The 19,530-nt window shown below is 43.9% G+C and overlaps 1 protein-coding gene across 1 annotated transcript in view; it reads left to right on the forward strand.

Moving 5' to 3' along the window:
- The window catches only part of LOC311141793 (cell surface hyaluronidase-like), a 40,481-nt gene extending 23,071 nt beyond the window's left edge, over positions 1 to 17,410 (forward strand). Inside the window, exons 13-24 of the mRNA XM_084177255.1 lie at positions 680 to 811; positions 1,194 to 1,229; positions 1,361 to 1,516; positions 5,767 to 5,944; positions 13,274 to 13,489; positions 13,612 to 13,823; positions 14,099 to 14,281; positions 14,502 to 14,724; positions 14,850 to 14,951; positions 15,250 to 15,395; positions 15,496 to 15,602; positions 15,828 to 17,410. Coding sequence (XP_084033381.1) covers positions 680 to 811; positions 1,194 to 1,229; positions 1,361 to 1,516; positions 5,767 to 5,944; positions 13,274 to 13,489; positions 13,612 to 13,823; positions 14,099 to 14,281; positions 14,502 to 14,724; positions 14,850 to 14,951; positions 15,250 to 15,395; positions 15,496 to 15,602; positions 15,828 to 16,021 — 1,885 coding nt within the window. The 3' untranslated portion in view covers positions 16,022 to 17,410. The remainder of the gene's footprint in view (positions 1 to 679; positions 812 to 1,193; positions 1,230 to 1,360; positions 1,517 to 5,766; positions 5,945 to 13,273; positions 13,490 to 13,611; positions 13,824 to 14,098; positions 14,282 to 14,501; positions 14,725 to 14,849; positions 14,952 to 15,249; positions 15,396 to 15,495; positions 15,603 to 15,827) is intronic.
- Positions 17,411 to 19,530: the final 2,120 nt, after the last annotated feature.

A 19,530-nucleotide genomic window follows, 5' to 3' on the forward strand; every position in this document is an offset into this window, starting at 1 on the left:
GTAACACCAAACTGACCAGGTTTCTTATCTCTATTTATCAGTCCAGCCCAAACTCTTTCCTAACGCTCTCTCCTTTGATTGGTTCATTTGATAGCTAATTATTTACCCACCTGATTCTACTTACCTACTTGATTTAACCAATGCAACTTGGTTTTCACTTATTTTTGCACCTGTTTTTCTACCACACGCATTATTTCCTCTACACCAACATATGGTATTGGTAAATATAAACCTGTTATGTCAGATCAAAAGGCTGGTTCTGATTTAAATGAAGATTTCATGGTTAGTATCTATCTGTACAGCACTTAGATGGTCTGTAGTTTATATGGTATGGTCTGTACTGGACTTGGATAGTCTGTACTGGTCTGTACTCTCCTTGTACAGTATTCTGGAGGGTCTGGCAGGTTTGTGTTTACAGACAAAACAAGGCTCCACAGATAGTTTCCACTCTGCAGCAGTCTGTCCAAATACAAGTCTCTGCTTCAACAGATGGAAGGAAAATAGCTTACGCCCTCTAAGACCACTGCCCATGCTGTGTGTGTGTGTTTAGTGGTTGTGTGTGAAGGTGAGGACTGAGATTGTGTGTGTGTAGTGTTTGTCTGTGGGTATTTTCTAAGAGTGTTGTGTGTCAGATCGAGAGTGTATGTGTGTTTCTATACTCATAATACACGTGGATCAGGTTCCGTCCACATGAGAATGCAGACCCAAACCAGCCGCGGGTGGCTGCTCTCATCGACACACTCATCGCCTTTAAGAACAACGACCTCGGAGCCTGGATACGTGGCGGTGACATTACCATTCAGAACTCTGGGTGAGTGCTGTGATGTCATCTCATTGAGCCCATGATGAATGTGGTTACTGTATCATTGTTCATCAATGTGCTGTGCAGTAGTCACATCTCATGGATTCTCTATTCCATTTCCCTGTATGATTCACAAAGAGAAGAGTGTCTCAGGAGTTACTATAGCAACTTACATTAGAATTAGTAGTTAGCATGCTATGCTAACATATAAACAAGTGGCCATCTCGGATGAGGCAAAGGGCCAGGAGTTCCTCTTTCTCAGTCCTCAAGGCTATGGATGACATTGAACTGGTGACTCCTCCACTGCTGGGTTAGCCCTACTCAGTGGAGCTCTCAAACAGTGCACATCGCAATGCAGAATGAATGATACGTTAATTCTCTCTGGTTATAGATTTGCAGACAATGGGGTGGGACTCTCCTTTGCGAGGTATGTACCAAGGCTCCTGTGTCTGTTTCTACACTTGTGTGTCTGTCTGTACATTCATAACACCCCCACCACCTATACACATACACTTATGCTCAAAAACACATCCTGTCCCTTTCCTCTCCCTCCGTCAGTGACGGTAGTTATCCCAAGGACGAGGGTTCCAGTCAGGAAGTGACTCAGTCTCTGTTTGTGGGAGAGAGCCGGAACCGTGGCTTCAATGGAGGCCAGAACAAGTACTGGGGCCAGGGAGGAGCAGACGGCAAGATGAGGACACTACCCAGGAACAGGTGTGTGTGTGTGAAAGAAATACTGTAATAAAAAAACTGTAGATAGTGTTGGAGAGGTGCATTGCTCTTGGAGGGGAAGTACTGCTTTGACTAACTTCCTGTAATAGGATGAATGGTTTTGCAGTGTTTCAATCACTTCTGTATTTCCTGAAAACCGACTTCCTCCATCCGCGTAGTAAGCCGCCTTTGATAAACAATGACTGAAAGAAAAAAAAATAATCAAAGCGTTGCTTACAGTCGTTTACATTTTAGTCATTTAGCAGACGCTCTTATCCAGTGAGTGCATATATTTTCATACTGGCCCCCTGTGGGAAACGAACCCACAACCCTGGCGTTGCAAGCGCCATGCTCTACCAACTGAACTACAGGGGACTACAGTCATCAATGAGAAATTAGAGTCTGGGAAACAGTCAGTCAGTCACGGAGAACAGTTGCGGAGGAGCACTCGGATCAGGGACAGGGAGCAGGCTGTAACCCACCCACCCACAGTCAGAGCCGGTCCTCTGGCTCGGGTTCATTAAGGTATGTAACGGAAAATGTTTTTAAACGTTTTTTTCAGTAGAAAAAAAAGAGAGAGCATTGAACGTTTATTGGGATGACTCTTGTCCTTGTGGAAGAACTGAGCGATTTCCGCTAGATGGGCCAGCTGCAAAGTCAAAATTGGCTATATTGTAAAACATTCATGAAAACTAAAATGTGCTTTTTGGTCTTAATTTAAGGTTAGGGTGTGGCATTATTGTTAGCAGTGTAGTTAATGTTAAGGTTATGGTTAGGTTTAAAATCAGATTTGATCAAATTAAATGTTATTTGTCACATGCGCCAAATACAGCAGGTGTAGACCTTACCATTAAATGCTTACGAGCCGTTAACCAACAATGCAGAGTTTAAAAAAAGTAAGAAACATTTGCAAATAGACTAAAGGAAAAATTGTAACACAATAAAATAACAATAACGAGGCTGTATACAAGGGTACCGGTACCGAGTCAATGTGCAGGGGTACGGGTTAGTCGAGGTAATATGTACATTTAGGTAGGGGTAAAATGACTATGCATAGATAATAAACAGAGAATAGCAGCAGCGTATGTGAAGAAATGTGTGTGTGACATCAATATGTGTGTGTGTGTGTTGTAGTGTCAGTGTAATATGTGTGTGGTAGAGTCCAGTGAGTGTACATCAAGCCTGTGAAAGAGAGTCGGTGCAAAAAATATATAATAAATACGATTAAAATAAGGCGGTCAATGCAAATAGTCCGGGTAGCCATTTGATTAACTATTCAGCAGTCTTATGACTTGGGGGTAGAAGCTGTTAAGGAGCCTTTTATAGAGGTCCTGGATGGCAGGAAGCTCGGCCCCAGTGATGTACTGGGCTGTACTCACTACCCTCTGTAGCGCCTTGAGGTCGGATGCAGAGCAGTTGCCATACCAAGCAGTGATGCAACCAGTCAGGATGCTCTTGATGGTGCAGCTGTCGAACGTTTTGAGGATCTGAGGACCCATGCCAAATCTTTTCAGCCTCCTGAGGGGGAATAGGCGTTGTGTGCCCTCTTCACAACTATCTTGTTGTGGACCATGATCGATCCTTATTGATGTGGATACCAAGGATCCTGAAGCTCTCGACCAGATCCTCTACAGCCCTGTCGATGTAAATGGGGACGTGCTCGGTCCTCCTTTTCCTGTAGTCCACGATCAGCTCCTTTGTCTTGCTCACGTTGAGGGAGAGGTTGTTGTCCTGGCACAACACTGTCAGGTCTCTGGCCTCCTCCCTATAGGCTGTCTTATCGTCATCGGTGATCAGGCCTACCACCGTCGTGTCGTTGGCAAACTTAATGATGGTGTTGGAGTCGTGCGTGGCCACGCAGTCATGGGTGAACAGAGAGTACTGGAGGGGACTAAGCACGCACCCCTGAGGGGCCACCGTGTTGAGGGTCAGCGTGGTGGATGTGTTGTTGCCTACCCTCACCACCTGGGGACGGCCCGTCTGGAAGTCCAGGATCCAGTTGCAGAGGAAGGTGTTCAGTCCCAGGGTACTTCGCTTAGTGATAAGCTTGGAGGGCACTATGGTGTTGAACACTGAGCTGTAATCAATTAACAGCATTCTCAGGTAGGTGTTCCTTTTGTATTACAGACTGGGTCAGGGAGAGGTTGAAAATGTCAGTGAAGACACTTGCCCGCTGGTCAGTGCATGCTCTGAGTACGCAACAGCTGGTGCTCTCATGCATTGTTCAGTGTTGCTTGCCTCGACGCGAGCATAGAAGGGTTAATTGTCTGGGAGGCCCACGTCACTGGACAGCTTGCGGCTGGGTTTCCCTTTGTAATCGGGATAGTTGGCAAACTCTGCCACATCCGACGAGCGTCAGAGCCGGTGTAGTAGGATTCGATCTTAGTCCTGTATTGATGCTTTGCCTGTTTGTTGGTTCGGCGGAGGGCGTAATGGGATTTCGTATAAGCGTCCGGATTAGTGTCCCGCTCCTTGAAAGGGTCAGCTCTAGCCTTTAGCTCAGTGCAGATGTTGCCTGTAATCCATGGCTTCTGGTTGGGATATGTACGTACAGTTGAAGTCAGAAGTCATTAAAACTTGTTTTTCAACCACTCCACAAATTTCTTGTTAACAAACTATAGTTTTGGCAAGTCGGTTAGGACATCTACTTTGTGCATGACACAAGTCATTTTTCCAACAATTGTTTACAGACATATTATTTCACTTATAATTCACTGTTTCACAATTCCAGTGGGTCAGACATTTACATACACTAAGTTGACTGTGCCTTTAAACAGCTTGGAACATTCCAGAAAATCATATCATGGCTTTAGAAGCTTCTGATAGGCTAATTGACATAATTTGAGTCAATTGGAGGTGTACCTGTGGATGTATTGCAAGGCCTACCTTCAAACTCAGTGCCTCTTTGCTTGACATCATGGGAAAATCTAAAGAAATCAACCAAGACCTCAGAAAAAAAATGGTAGACCTCCACAAGTCTGGTTCATCCTTGGGAGCAATTTCCAAACGCCTGAAGGTACCACGTTCATCTGTACAAACAATAGTATGCAAGTATAAACACCATGGGACCACGCAGCCGTCATACCGCTCAGGAAGGAGACGTGTTCTGACTCCTAGAGATGAACGTACTTTGGTGCGAAAAGTGAAAATCAATCCCAGAACAACAGCAAAGGACCTTGTGAAGATGCTGGAGGAAACAGGTACAAAAGTTTCTATATCCACAGAAAAACTAGTCCTATATCGACATAACCTGAAAGGCTGCTCAGGAAGGAAGAAGCTACTGCTCCAAAACCGCCATAAAAAAGCCAGACTACGGTTTGCAACTGCACATGGGGACAAAGATTGTACTTTTTGGAGAAATGTCCTCTGGTCTGATGAAACAATAGATCTGAATAGAACTGTTTGGTCATAATGACCATTGTTATATTTGGAGGAAAAAGGGGGTTGCTTGCAAGCCGAAGAACACCATCCCAACCGTGAAGCACGGGGGTGGCAGCATCATGCTGTGGGGGTGCTTTGCTGCAGGAGAGACTGGTGCACTTCACAAAATAGATGGAATCATGAGGAAGGAAAATTATGTGGATATATTGAAGCAACATCTCAAGACATCAGTTCGGAAGTTAAAGCTTGGTTGCAAATGGGTCTTCCAAATGGACAATTGCCCCAAGCATACTTCCAAAGTTTTGGCAAAATGGCTTAAGGACAACAAAGTCAAGGTATTGGCGTGGCCATCACAAAGCCCTGACCTCAATCCTATAGAACATTTGTGGCTGGATGTTCTTTGGGTTGTGGACCATTTTTGATACACACAGGAAACTGTTGAGCGCGAGAAACTTAGCAGTGTTGCAGTTCTTGACACAAACCGGTGCGCCTGACACCTACTACCATACCCCGTTCAATGGCACTTAAATATTTTGTCTTGTCCATTCACACTCTTAATGGCACACATACACAATCCCATGTCTCAATTGTCTCCAAGGCTTCTTCAACCTGTCTCCTCCCCTTCAGCTACACTGATTGAAATGGATTTAACAAGTGACATCAATAAGGGATCATAGCTTTCACCTGGTCAGTCTGTCATGGAAAGAGCAGGTGTTCTTAATGTTTTGTACACTCAGTGTAGATGCCTTGGATCAGCTGATCCTGTCTTGAATGTAACGTGACATTTGTGGAAGTTCCATGTTTTGTTTGTGTTAGCTCGTTGTGACTATAGTTCATGTTTGTTGTGTGACTCTCACACTGATTTTCCAAAGGACGTTCCCGATCCGCGGCTTCCAGATCTACGACGGTCCTGTGCGGATCACCCAGAGCACGTTCCGAAATTACATCCCAACGACGGAGCGTTTCACCAGTGCGGTGGGCTTCAACCTAAAGAACACCTGGCAGCTCACGCCTCGCAACAACCTGTCCAAGCTCAGCTTCCAGCCCACTGTGAGTAACTAGCACATCACTCCACCTTTCATCCTGGAAGTGCACACTCATTCTCTGCCCCTCATACATTGAAAAGCATTGAATTGGTGCAAGCACGGTGGAGGGAGTTTCTGCTGTATTCCTTACACCAGTGAGTGCTTTCCTTTTAAATCCATGAGGGGGAGTTTATGAGTGCACACTTCGGGAGAAGGGCCATTGCCTCTTCTCTCTTGTTCTCAAATACTGACGTAATAATGATGTTACGAAAAATAAGTCTGATAAGAATATGTGTGATAATTATATCCGGACTCTGGTCCGGAAGCTAAATTCCTGCAATTCCATCCATTTTGCCATGGGGTTTTGTACTATGTATTTAAATACTGTATTCTAATATTTCTACTACTGTACATTGCATTTTAGTTTTTTTATTGATTTATTTCACCTTTATTTAACCAGGTAAGCCAGTTGAGAACAAGTTCTCATTTACAACTGCGACCTGGCCAAGATAAAGCAAAGCAGTACGATTAAAAACAACAACACAGAGTTACATATGGGGTAAAACAAAACATAAAGTCAAAAAAATACAACAGAAAATACAGTGGGGAAAAAAGGTATTTAGTCAGCCACCAATTGTGCAAGTTCTCCCACTTAAAAAGATGAGAGAGGCCTGTAATTTTCATCATAGGTACACGTCAACTATGACAGACAAATTGAGGAAAAAAAATCAAGAAAATCACATTGTAGGATTTTTAATGAAGTTATTTGCAAATTATGGTGGAAAATAAGTATTTGGTCACCTACAAACAAGCAAGATTTCTGGCTCTCATAGACCTGTAACTTCTTCTTTAAGAGGCTCCTCTGTCCTCCACTCGTTATCTGTATTAATGGCACCTGTTTGAACTTGTTATCAGTATAAAAGACACCTGTCCACAACCTCAAACAGTCACACTCCAAACTCCACTATGGCCAAGACCAAAGAGCTGTCAAAGGACAGCAGAAACAAAATTGTAGACCTGCACCAAGCTGGGAAGACTGAATCTGCAATAGGTAAGCAGCTTGGTTTGAAGAAATCAACTGTGGGAGCAATTATTAGGAAATGGAAGACATACAAGACCACTGATAATCTCCCTCGATCTGGGGCTCCTCGCAAGATCTCACCTCGTGGGGTCAAAATGATCACAAGAACGGTGAGCAAAAATCCCAGAACCACACGGGGGGACCTAGTGAATGACCTGCAGAGAGCTGGGACCAAAGTAACAAAGCCTACCATCAGTAACACACTACGCCGCCAGGGACTCAAATCCTGCAGTGCCAGACGTGTCCCCCTGCTTAAGCCAGTACATGTCCAGGCCCGTCTGAAGTTTGCTAGAGTGCATTTGGATGATCCAGAAGAGGATTGGGAGAAAGTCATATGGTCAGATAAAACCAAAATATAACTTTTTGGTAAAAACTCAACTCGTCGTGTTTGGAGGACAAAGAATGTTGAGTTGCATCCAAAGAACACCATACCTACTGTGAAGCATGGGGGTGGAAACATCATGCTTTGGGGCTGTTTTTCTGCAAAGGGACCAGGACAACTGAACCGTGTAAAGGAAAGAATGAATGGGGCCATGTATCGTGAGATTTTGAGTGAAAACCTCCTTCCATCAGCAAGGGGATTGAAGATGAAACGTGGCTGGGTCTTTCAGCATGACAATGATCCCAAACACACCGCCTGGGCAACGAAGGAGTGGCTTCGTAAGAAGCATTTCAAGGTCCTGGAGTGGCCTAGCCAGTCTCCAGATCTCAACCCCATAGAAAATCTTTGGAGGGAGTTGAAAGTCTGTGTTGCCCAGCGACAGCACCAAAACATCACTGCTCTAGAGGAGATCTGCATGGAGGAATGGGCCAAAATACCAGCAACAGTGTGTGAAAACCTTGTGAAGACTTACAGAAAACGTTCGACCTGTGTCATTGCCAACAAAGGGTATATAACAAAGTATTGAGAAACTTTTGTTATTGACCAAATACTTATTTTCCACCATAATTTGCAAATAAATTCATTAAAAATCCTACAATGTGATTTTCTGGAATTTATTTTCTTATTTTGTCTGTCATAGTTGACGTGTACCTATGATGAAAATTACAGGCCTCTCTCATCTTTTTAAGTGGGAGAACTTGCACAATTGGTGGCTGACTAAATACTTTTTCCCCCACTGTATATATACAGTGTGTGCAAATGTAGCAAGTTATGGAGGTAAGGCAATAAATAGGCTATAGTGCAAAATAATTACAATTAGTATTAACACTGGAATGATAGATGTGCAAGAGATTATGTGCAAATTGAGATACTGGGGTGCAAATGAGCAAAATAAATAATAATATAGGGATGAGGTAGTTGGGTGGGCTAATTTCAGATGGGCTGTGTACAGGTGCAGTGATCGGTAAGGTGCTCTGACAACTGATGCTTAAAGTTAGTGAGGGAGATAAGTCTCCAGCTTCAGAGATTTTTGCAATTCGTTCCAGTCATTGGCAGCAGAGAACTGGAAGGAATGGCGGCCAAAGGAGGTGTTGGCTTTGGGGATGACCAGTGAGATATACCTGCTGGAGCGCATACTACGGTTGGGTGTTGCTATGGTGACCAATGAGCTAAAATAAGGTGGGGATTTGCCTAGCCCTGATTTATAGACGACCTGGAGCCAGTGGGTTTGACGACGAACATGTAATGAGGACCAGCCAACAAGAGCGTACAGGTCACTGTGGTGGATAGTGTATGGGGCTTTGGAGACAAAACGGATGGCACTGTGATAGACTACATCCAATTTGCTGAGTAGAGTGTTGGAGGCTATTTTGTAAATGACATCGCCGAAGTCAAGGATCGGTAGGATAGTCAGTTTAACGAGGGCATGTTTGGCAGCATGAGTGAAGGAGGCTTTGTTGCGAAATAGGAAGCCGATTCTGGATTTAACTTTGGATTGGAGATTCTTAATGTGAGTCTGGAAGGAGAGTTTAGTCTAACCAGACACCTAGGTATTTGTAGTTGTCCACATACTCTAGGTCAGACCCGTCGAGAGTAGTGATTCTAGTCGGGTGGGCGGGTGCCAGCAGCGTTCGATTGAAGAGCATGCATTTAGTTTTACTAGTGTTTAAGAGCAGTTGGAGGCTACTGAAGGAGTGTTGTATGGCGTTGAAGCTCGTTTGGAGGTTTGTTAACACAGTGTCCAATGAAGCGCCACGTATATTCCAAATGGTGTCGTCTGCGTAGAGGTGGATCTGAGAGTCACCAGCAGCAAGAGCGACATCATTGATATACACGGAGAAAAGAGTCGGCCCAAGAATTGAACCTTGTGGCACCCCCATAGAGACTGCCATAGGTCCAGACAACAGGCCCTCCGATTTGACACACTGAACTCTATCTGAGAAGTAGTTGGTGAACCAGGCGAGGCAGTCATTTGAGAAACCAAGGCTATTTAGTCTGCCAATAAGAATGCGGTGGTTGACAGAGTCGAAAGCCTTGGCCAGGTCAATGAAAACGGCTGCACAGTACTGTCTATTATCGATCGCGGTTATACTATCGTTTAGGACCTTGAGCGTGGCTGAAGTGTACCCATGACCAGCTCGGAAACCGGATTGCATAGCGGAGATGGTACGGTGGGATTCGAAATGGTCAGTGATCTGTTTGTTAACTTGGCTTTCAAAAACTTTCGAAAGGCAGGGCAGGATGGATATAGGTCTGTAACAGTTTGGATCTAGAGTGTCACCCCCTTTGAATAGGGGGATGACCGCGGCAGCTTTCCAATCTCTGGGGATCTCAGACATTACGAAAGAGAAGTTGAACAGGCTAGTAATAGGGGTTGCGACAATTTCGGCGGCTAGTTTTAGAAAGAAAGGGTCCAGATTGTCTAGCCCAGCTGATTTATAGGGGTCCAGATTGTGCAGCTCTTTCAGAACATCAGCTGTTTCAGAACATCAGCTGTCTGATGATAGTTACACTGTTTATGCACACCATTTATGTATTTATATATATATATATATATATATATATATATATATATATATATATATATATATATATATATATATATATATATATATATATTATTTATTTATTACTGGATTTTTTACATAGCTCACCCTATATCATTCTTAGTATATTCATCCGGTGTATACAGTTGAAGTCGAAAGTTTACATACACTTAGATTGGAGCCATTAAAACTCGTTTTTACATTTTTTGTCATTTAGCAGACGCTCTTATCCAGAGCGACTTACAGTTAGTGAGTGCATACATTTTCATACTGGCCCCCCGTGGGAATCGAACCCACAACCCTGGCGTTGCAAGTGCCATGCTCTACCAACTGAGCTACAGGAGGTTTTTCAACCACTCCACACATTTCTTGTTTTCAAACTATAGCTTTGGCAAGTCGGTTAGGACATCTACTTTGTGCATGACACAAGTAATTTTTCCAACAATTGTTTACAGACAGATTATTTCACTTATAATTCACTGTATCACAATTCCAGTGGATCAGAAGTTTACATACACTAAGTTGACTGTGCCTTTAAACAGCTTGGAAAATTCCAGAAAATGATGTCATGGCTTTAGAAGCTTCTGAAATGCTAATTGACATCATTTGAGTCAATTGGAGGTGTACCTGTGGATGTATTTCAAGGCCTACCTTCAAACTCAGTGCCTCTTTGCTTGACATCATCATGGGAAAATGAAAAGAAATCAGCCAAGACCTCAGAAAAAGAATTGTAGACCTCCAGAAGTCTGGTTCATCCTTGGGAGCAATTTCCAAACGCCTGAAGGTACCACGTTCATCTGTACAAACAATAGTACACAAGTATAAACACCATGGGACCACGCAGCCGTCATACCGCTCAGGAAGGAGACGCGTTCTGTCTCCTCGAGATGAACGTACTTTGGTGCGAAAAGTGAAAATCAATACCAGAACAACAGCAAAGGACCTTGTGAAGATGCTAGAGGAAACAGGTACAAAATTATCTTGATCCACAGTAAAACGAGTCCTATATCGACATAACCTGAAAGGCCGCTCAGCAAGGAAGAAGCCACTGCTCCAAAACCGCCATAAAAAAGCCAGACTACGGTTTGCAACTGCACATGGGGACAAAGATCGTACTTTTTGGAGAAATGTTTGGCCATAATGACCATTGTTATGTTTGGAGGAAAAAGGGGGTTGCTTGCAAGCCGAAGAACACCATCCCAACCGTGAAGCATGGGGGTGGCAGCATTATGCTGTGGGGGTGCTTTGCTGCAGGAGGGACTGGTGCACTTCACAAAATAGCTGGCATCATGAGGAAGGAAAATTATGTGGATATATTGAAGCAACATCTCAAGACATCAGTCAGAAAGTTAAAGCTTGGTCGCAAATGGGTCTTCCAAATGGACAATGACCCCAAGCATACTTCCAAAGTTGTGGCAAAATGGCTTAAGGACAACAAAGTCAAGGTATTGGAGTGGCCATCCCAAAGCCCTGACCTCAATCCTATAGAAAATTTGTGGGCAGAGCTGAAAAAGCGTGTGTGAGCAAGGAGGCCTACAAACCCAGCTTGTGGAAGGCTACCCTACACGTTTGACCCAAGTTATACAATTTAAAGGCAATGCTACCAAAAACTTCTGTCCCACTGGGAATGTGATGAAATAAATAAAAGCTTAAATAAATAATTATCTCTACTATTATTCTGACATTTCACATTCTTAAAATAAAGTGGTGATCCTAACTGACCTAAAACATGGAATGTTTACTACGATTAAATGTCAGGAATTGTGAAAAACAGAGTTTTTAAATGTATTTTGCTAAGGTGTATGTAAACTTCCGACTGTATACGTACAGATTGCATTACTGTTACAGTGCTATTTGGATTCATTGGATTTGTTCCGACATTTAAAGATTTCAATTTGTAATTGTTTTATTATTATTTGTATTATTTGTTTGACATTTTACTGCATTGTTTGGAGCTAGGAACATAAGCATTTATCTGCATCCACTATAACATTTTCTTCACTGTGTACGTGACCAATAAACTTTTATTTGATACGATTTGATTTGATAAAGGTTACTGACTGAAACATTAGTGTCTATGGAATTTTCCTTTGCCAAATCAGGCAAAATAACCATCTGAAACTTCTGTCTGCTTGTTTGCACATTGTCATAATTCCGTTCTGATGGACCTAGTTTAGATTCTGTGCCTCCTGTGTTTACATTGACAGCTTTGATTTTGAAATGCAGGGATCAGACACTGTTTTCCTGCATGCTCTCTTTCCCTCCGTCTGTTTCCTTTTTGCCTGTTGGTTCTGTTGTCCTGCAACACAACAGAGAGCTCAGAGTTACTGAGTTGGCACTTTACTGGAACTAGTGGTGGGGTGGAGACCCCATGCTGAGAGATGGGGAGAGCGAGGGGGAGGTTCTTGATGAAAGTCATTCTGAATTGGAGTGCCCTCTAGTGTCGGGGATGTGGTGACAAGCTCAACTCAATTTTTCAAGCTTGACTCAACTCAAAATATCCCTTTTCAAAATGGCTTTTAAGGACTTCTGTTGAACGCTCTTCTCTGACACCTGGGTTGAATTCATTAGGAACGTTTTGCTACGGTCTATATTAATGAAACAACCTTAACATACATTCAATCAAATGTATTTATAAAGCCCTTTTTTTATCAGCAGATGTCACGAAGTGCTATACAGAAACTCAGCCTAAAATCCCAAACAGCAAGCAATGCAGATGTAGAAGCACGGTGGCTAGGAAAAACTCCCTAGAAAGGCAGAAACCTAGGAAGAAACCTAGAGATGAACCAGGCTCTGAGGGGTGGCCAGTCCCCTTCTGGCTGTGCCAGATTATAACAGTACATGGCCATTAAGGTCAGTACATGGCCATTAAGGTTACGTTTTTGTCCAAGATGTTCAAACGTTCATAGATGAGCAGCAGGGTCAAATAATAATCACAGCGGTTGTAGAGGTTGCAACAGGTCGGTACATCAGGAGTAAATGTCACTTGGCTTTTCATAGCCTGGCATTTAGAGGTTGAAATAGCAGGTGCGGTAGAGAGAGAGAGTTGAAAAAAGCAGGTCTGGGACAAGGTAGCACGTACGTCAGGGTTCCATAGCCGCAGGCAGAAGAGTTGAAACTGGAGCAGCAGCACGACCAGGTGGACTGGGGACAGCAAGGAGTCATCAGGCCAGGTAGTCCTGAGTCATGGTCCTAGGGCTCAACTCTCAAATACTGTAGACCTACAAGATCAAAGTTAGGAAACCTGCACACCAAATTGCGCGTCATCACTTTCTAGGCCATACATATCTTTGTTAGTCGCTGGTTGTGTTATGTCTGTCTTTTTAAACCTATTGTCTGTGACAGGTGGGTCTGAGGGCATTCTTCGGGCGTCCGGGCCAGTGGTTCGAAGAGAATGATCTGGACGGGGATAAGAACTCTATCTTCCATGACGTGGACGGCTCTGTGACGGGCTACAGGGACACGTATGTGGGCAGAGCAGACAACTACCTGATCCGTCACCCCGGCTGTGTCAACGTCACCCAGTGGAACGGAGTGGTCTGCAGTGGCACCTATTCTCAGGTACGGATGGGACATTGGCCCTAATGCCTATCACCATTGACTTTATTCATTGCTTAGGATATACAATGCATAGAAGTGACCAAACTCTATTGGTCAATCATTTTCTAATGTGTGTCCTCCAGGTGTATATCCAGACCCAGGGAGCTCGCAGCCTCAGTCTGTCCATCAGTAGAGATGAGTACCCCGAGGCTCCTCTGGTGCTGAGGGGTATTAACAGCCAGGGGGCGCTGTCCCAGCAGTACCAGCCTATCCTCATGATGAGCAAGAGCTACACCCTGCACTGGGACGGCCCTGCTCCCAGAGAGATTGTCCTTTCCCTCATAAACTTCAACCAGTGAGTGGCACACTGGGACTGGTGTGTGTGTGTGTGTGTGTGTGTGTGTGTGTGTGTGTCTGTGTGTTTTAAGGTGGTTGGTCTGGGGGTTGTTTGTCCACATTGAAACTGGTCTTGGTCTCGTAGCGGTCTCGATACACTGGATCTGGGTCTGGAGGTCTCTTTTTTTTCTACTGTGTGTTTGAATGTGTGTGCGATAAGAGGATATGTTTGTCAGTTCGTAAGCCAGATCTCTAACCTTCATTGTCACCTGTTGGCTCCTCCTCTCTCTCCAGAGGTGACTGGGTGCTGGTGGGTCTCTGCTACCCACCCGACACCACCTTCCAGGTCATGGCTGACATCAATGACCGCCAGAGCAACATCTTCGACGACATCACCGACTATGGGCCTGTGTTTTCCCTCGCCGAACTGGAGAAGAGGCTGCTGGAGAGGAAGTACTTCTTTGACCGCAGTGTGGGGTGAGACAGTCACTATACCCTAATGTCTCTCTATCCATATGGCTATATCTACTATAGCTCTCTCTCCCTCTATAATTTTTACTTAGTCATACATTGAATTGAAGTAAATAGGAGACTAACATTTTTAAGTGAACATTTTGCTTACGTTAGGATTCGCCCCTCTGTCTGTCTCGCTCTCCCGCACCACTCTCTCGATTGACACCGGCCTCTCCTCTCCCAGCTTGCTGTGGCTGTATTTGCGGGCGAGGCAGAGGCGCGATGGCCACAGTTACTGCTCGGTTAAGGGCTGTGAGAGAGTGAAGGTGATGGCCAGCACATCGTCCTCCAAACTGACCTGTAACTGCACAGCCAAGGCCTACCCCAAATACGCCAAGACTCCCTCGGCAGTGGTCGCCATGCCCACCCTCAGCACCCAACCATGCAGGGACTGTGGTGCCTCCCAGGTTAGCCTACTAGCCCCCCACATTGTCTTTGTTCCATTAGTATGCAATTCTATTGGAAAAGGAATGAGTTCATGTTGTGTTATCTGACATAAAAGCCCAGCTTTAATCTGTGTGTTTTCTGGTAGCTGGTGTTTTCCAGTGACCCGTGGAACTCCTACCTCCAAACTCAGATCAAATCGCTCAGCAGCAAGGAGCAGCAGAGTGGCGACACACAGTCCTTTATCACTGTGAGTGCCACAGATTTTAAATATAACAAAGTATTACATTATCTCTTGGTCAGTACAGTGTCCCGGTGTCACAGAATCACAGTGTGCATAATGACTGTTGTTTGCATGTTGTTGGTGTGCTGCTGTTGTTTAACTTCCATCAAACAGCCATTATAAATGTTTATGAATGGAATACTCATTTATTAATAGTATGCACACTATTGATAAATACAAAAGCACCACCCATGTTTTTAATCGGTTTGTGGTTGTAGCACGCCAGCGTATCTCTTACCCACTTTTCTACAACACCTTCTCTCAGGTGAACAGTGAGACATTCTCCTTCACACAGCCAGGCATCTTCCTGGTCTCTGTTGACGCCTGCTCTGGAAAAGTCACAAAGAAGTCATCTTTCCCCAAAATGGACCCCAAAATGGAGCAGTATCTTAAAACTGGATTACCAAAGAGGTGAGGGGGAAGAATTAGGCCCTTGCTGGTTGGTTTGATCAGGCGTTTGACTTGATGGTGAATCGATGAATCATAATTGGTTATATTTTCTCATGACTAGGTCTATAGTGCTTCTGGGAACACGAGGGCAGCCCGATGGCTTGGTCAGTGTTGCACGATATCTTGTCCCCCTGGGCATGGCTAAGGCAGCAGATCTGCAGGGTAAAGGTAGGTGTCACTCTCAAATGGTTCCCTCTCGCGGTTGCTATTACTGTAGGCCAGGTCTGGTTTTTCTATACAATTCTCTGTATCTCGTGACAGTTTTTTTCCTCTTTCATTCCTCTTCCTGCTGTCTCTCTTAACTATGTATTTTCTCTGCGACGTATACTTTTTCTTCTTTCTCTGCTCACCTCATTACAGTATTTTCCACATGACACTGTGTTTCTCTCACAGAGAGCCTGGTGTTTTGGGGGTTCCAGGGTGGCTCTGCCCCCCCTCCGTGGGCCTCCATCCTGGTTGGGCAGGGTGAGGAGGGGCTGGGGCTGCAGGAGCGCTACCTCCCCTTGGGCCTGGAGGCCTACGGCTGCACACAGCCCAGCACACGCAGAGACCTGGAGCTACTGAGGGCCGCCACAGGACCACAATGACAAATGTGAACACAATTTACCCAAAACACAACCAACCAGCAAATGAATGTGAACTGCTGAACTTTTATTTATTATTTTATTGGCAAAGATATTTACTATTTTGGGGGTTAATTTAGTGTGTGAGTGAGTGTGTGTGTGTGTGTGTGTGTGAGTTATATTTGAACAAATTAGAACTGGGAATAAACGGGGATGGACCCAGAATGGAACTATACGAGCAAATTAACAAATTAAGTAACCACATCAAACTTGTGTGGTCTGTCACTTCTATCCAGTTCCCCCTGATGGGTTTTTGGCTCAGGCCAGCGTTTGACCTGTCTGCTGCTCACCACATCCATAGATGAAACACATAATTAAGAAGGAAACTGAAAAAGCAAACCAAAGGAAAAACACTCACTATTACACTTTCTTTTTTTTTCTTCTGTCTGTTTCCTCGCTCACTTTTTTCTGCTGTTTTTGCACGTCCCAGGGGGCATTTTGTTCAGCGACTTGATCTGTTAAGGGCAGCTGTATTATAATGAAAACATTTTGTATGGGATTCCGTTGAGATTGTTGTGTTTCCAACAAACCTTTTTTCCCAGGATGTGTCCTTTTTTGTTCCATATTTATTTGATCTCTACACAGTGCCACTTTCCCCTAAGGCTGGCTATGTGTGTAGCAGAGATGGATTGTTTCTCTTTTTCTACTAATTTACCTTTTAGTATGGCCATGTATGTTGTTTATTACATATAAATGCCAAAAGTATGTGTTTCAGGGGGACATTTTACAAGGTGAACATAGCCTTAACACGAACACAGATTAGTAGTCCATACCAAAACCAAGGCTTACTGTACCTCTGTGGCCTCAGCAGGTGATTTGAGCAGGGCTCCCCCACTGTGCTGGTGATTAGTAACTTTCTGTATGTGATTGGGTGCATTCATTTCAGCTCGCCCGGTGAAGATTTCACTTAGGATCTAAGAAATAGACAAAAATGTGCAAACTCCACCTACACAGTGCCCTGGACGAGCTAAAATTAATGCAACCATTGTGAGAGATCCTCCAAAGAAAAGGATTTGCTTTTTAACCACTGTACTGTTGTAAATAAGAGTTTCTTTGTTATGCAACATTTTTTTCTCCCTCAATGCTTTTAAGATTCACTCTCCAAATTGAGCTCTTTGAAAAGGAATTAGTGTTTTAAAAGTGTTGGTGGTGTGGATGAAAATATTGAGAAGCAGTCAATGGTGTGTGTGTGTGTGTATACTGTGTGAGAGTGCCTTTCAATTTGGGGTGAGTTGTATTTGAAATGTTGAATCACTATACTCATGACAGTTTATTTCTTTAATCAAACCTTTTATATTTGAATTCTCACATCGTCAGTGCTCTTCTGAAATTGCAGAGATGATAACTTTGTGATGAAGTGTCCTGTCATCATTGTCTTGTCATTATTTTTGCTGATGTATTCAACAAAATCAAGGATGCCTCTAGGATGACTTAATGTTATGCACAAAGGAATCAGATTACTGAAATCTCGGATCTAGCCAATGAGACTAATGGGGCAGCTGTATAGAGTAGACTTGGGTTATAGATGGCAAGAAAGGTTTGGTAGGGAGACGATCAAGAACAGTTCATTTCTAAAGATGTACTGCTATTTTACAATCTTACCACTTGGTGGTAGGCTTGTACCAATAGTTAGGAAGTCCTATCTAGCCTAAACCCATTACATTTTACATTTGAGTCATTTAGCAGAAGCTCTTACCCAGAGCGACTTACAGTTAGTGAGTGCATAATTTTTTTCTTCTTCTCATACTGGCCCCCCGTGGGAATCGAACCCACAACCCTGGCGTTGCAAGTGCCATGCTCTACCAACTGAGCTACACGGGACCTACCATGCCATCAATCTGTAACATGTGTTTTCATGCTGCAGATGTAATATGAAATTCCTATGAGAACTGACATAAAGACTTATTGTGGGATCATTCATTGTTCAAAGCAGTATTCTGAACCTTTGAATACATATTGGCCAATTATTTTTGAAGGTTTCATATATATATGTATTTTAAATGTCTTTATTTTTACCCCCTTTTTCGATCTTGTCTCATTGCTGCAACTCCCCAACGTCTCGGGAGGCGAAGGTTGAGTCACACATCCTCCGAAACATTACCCGCCAAACCGCGCTTCTTAACACCCGCACCAATGTGTCGGAGCCAACACTGTTCAACTGACGACCGAGGTCAGCCTGCAGGCACCTGGCCCGCCACACGAAGTCGCTAGAGTGCGATGAGCCAGGTAAACCCCCCCGACGCTGGGCCAATTGTGCGCCACCCTATAGGACTCCCAATCACAGCCGGTTGTGATACAGCCTGGGATTGAACCCAGGTCTGTAGTGACGCCTCTAGCACTGCACCACTCAGGAGGCCAAAGTTTTAATATTTTAATGATAGTAGGAAAGGAGAGAGGAAGAAACGTGGTAGAGCGGCAAGAGGCCGAGACGGGGCTTGAACTCCCCCGTCGCCAGCGCTACCACTAGACCATTGAAATCAATGCTATATACCTGCATTGGTTCACAAGTCACAGTCATTTGACCTGCATAAGTGTGGCACACAGAGAGAGAGGATCTCTGGCTGAACTGGTCATGGCTGCCAATCCATAAATAAGCTTAATTTGTGATTGATGGGTCCTGCTATATTTCAAGCATTTATCAGAAGCTCTTATCCAGAGTGACTTACAGTTTTGTACTTGTCCCCCGTGGGAACCGAACCCACAACCCCAGCATTGCAAGCGCCATGCTCTATCAACTTGTCACACAGGAGCCGTGCTACTACTGTGACTGTGTAGTCAAGACAGAGTTGTCATATTATCTTAAATTTACTCAAAGAATCTCAGTGAAAATGTGACAATTGGACTGGCAGACGTTATGATTGTACAGATATGTTTTGAGCCTCTAGGTATATGATAAAATATTATTATTATTATTATATAAAATAGACTAGATAACATCTCGAAATCATTTTAGGAGAAAAACATTAGCCAATTAAAAGATGATAAACCTATCCGTCTACAAACAGGCGAGGTGGCCTCTACAGAATGAGCACTATAAAAGAAAACATACAAAGCATTGAGAATTGGTTTCGCTTCATGCATTAGTCTGAAATAAACATTGAGAAAAATGTGTTACGCTTTTAGAAAGTTTGTAACTGGCTTTGGATCCCCATAGGTCTATGCTTTGGATGTGTAAGGCAGTCTACTTCAATTGAAAATAACTCCTGAGGTTTAGCCTACAATTTATATTACGGTAGGCCTACACATGATTTGTGGGGTGGGGGGGTGTCTGGAGGTCTGTGCCCGTTCTTTAGGGGCCCCTCTGGAGGTCCATGCCCGTTCGCTAATCTGGCCCTGCAATGATGCCATCATAGTTTTTTATAAGTATTTTTTAAAATCATTACTAGCTTTTTTTGAATAGGAACAAACTGAGGTCAATCTAGCGCCAAATGGCCTTTTTGTCACGTAATTCGTAATTTCTGTCCGCCCATCCG

Source organism: Coregonus lavaretus, assembly GCF_964263955.1.
Source record: "Coregonus lavaretus genome assembly, chromosome: 14".
Lineage (NCBI taxonomy): Eukaryota > Metazoa > Chordata > Actinopteri > Salmoniformes > Salmonidae > Coregonus > Coregonus lavaretus.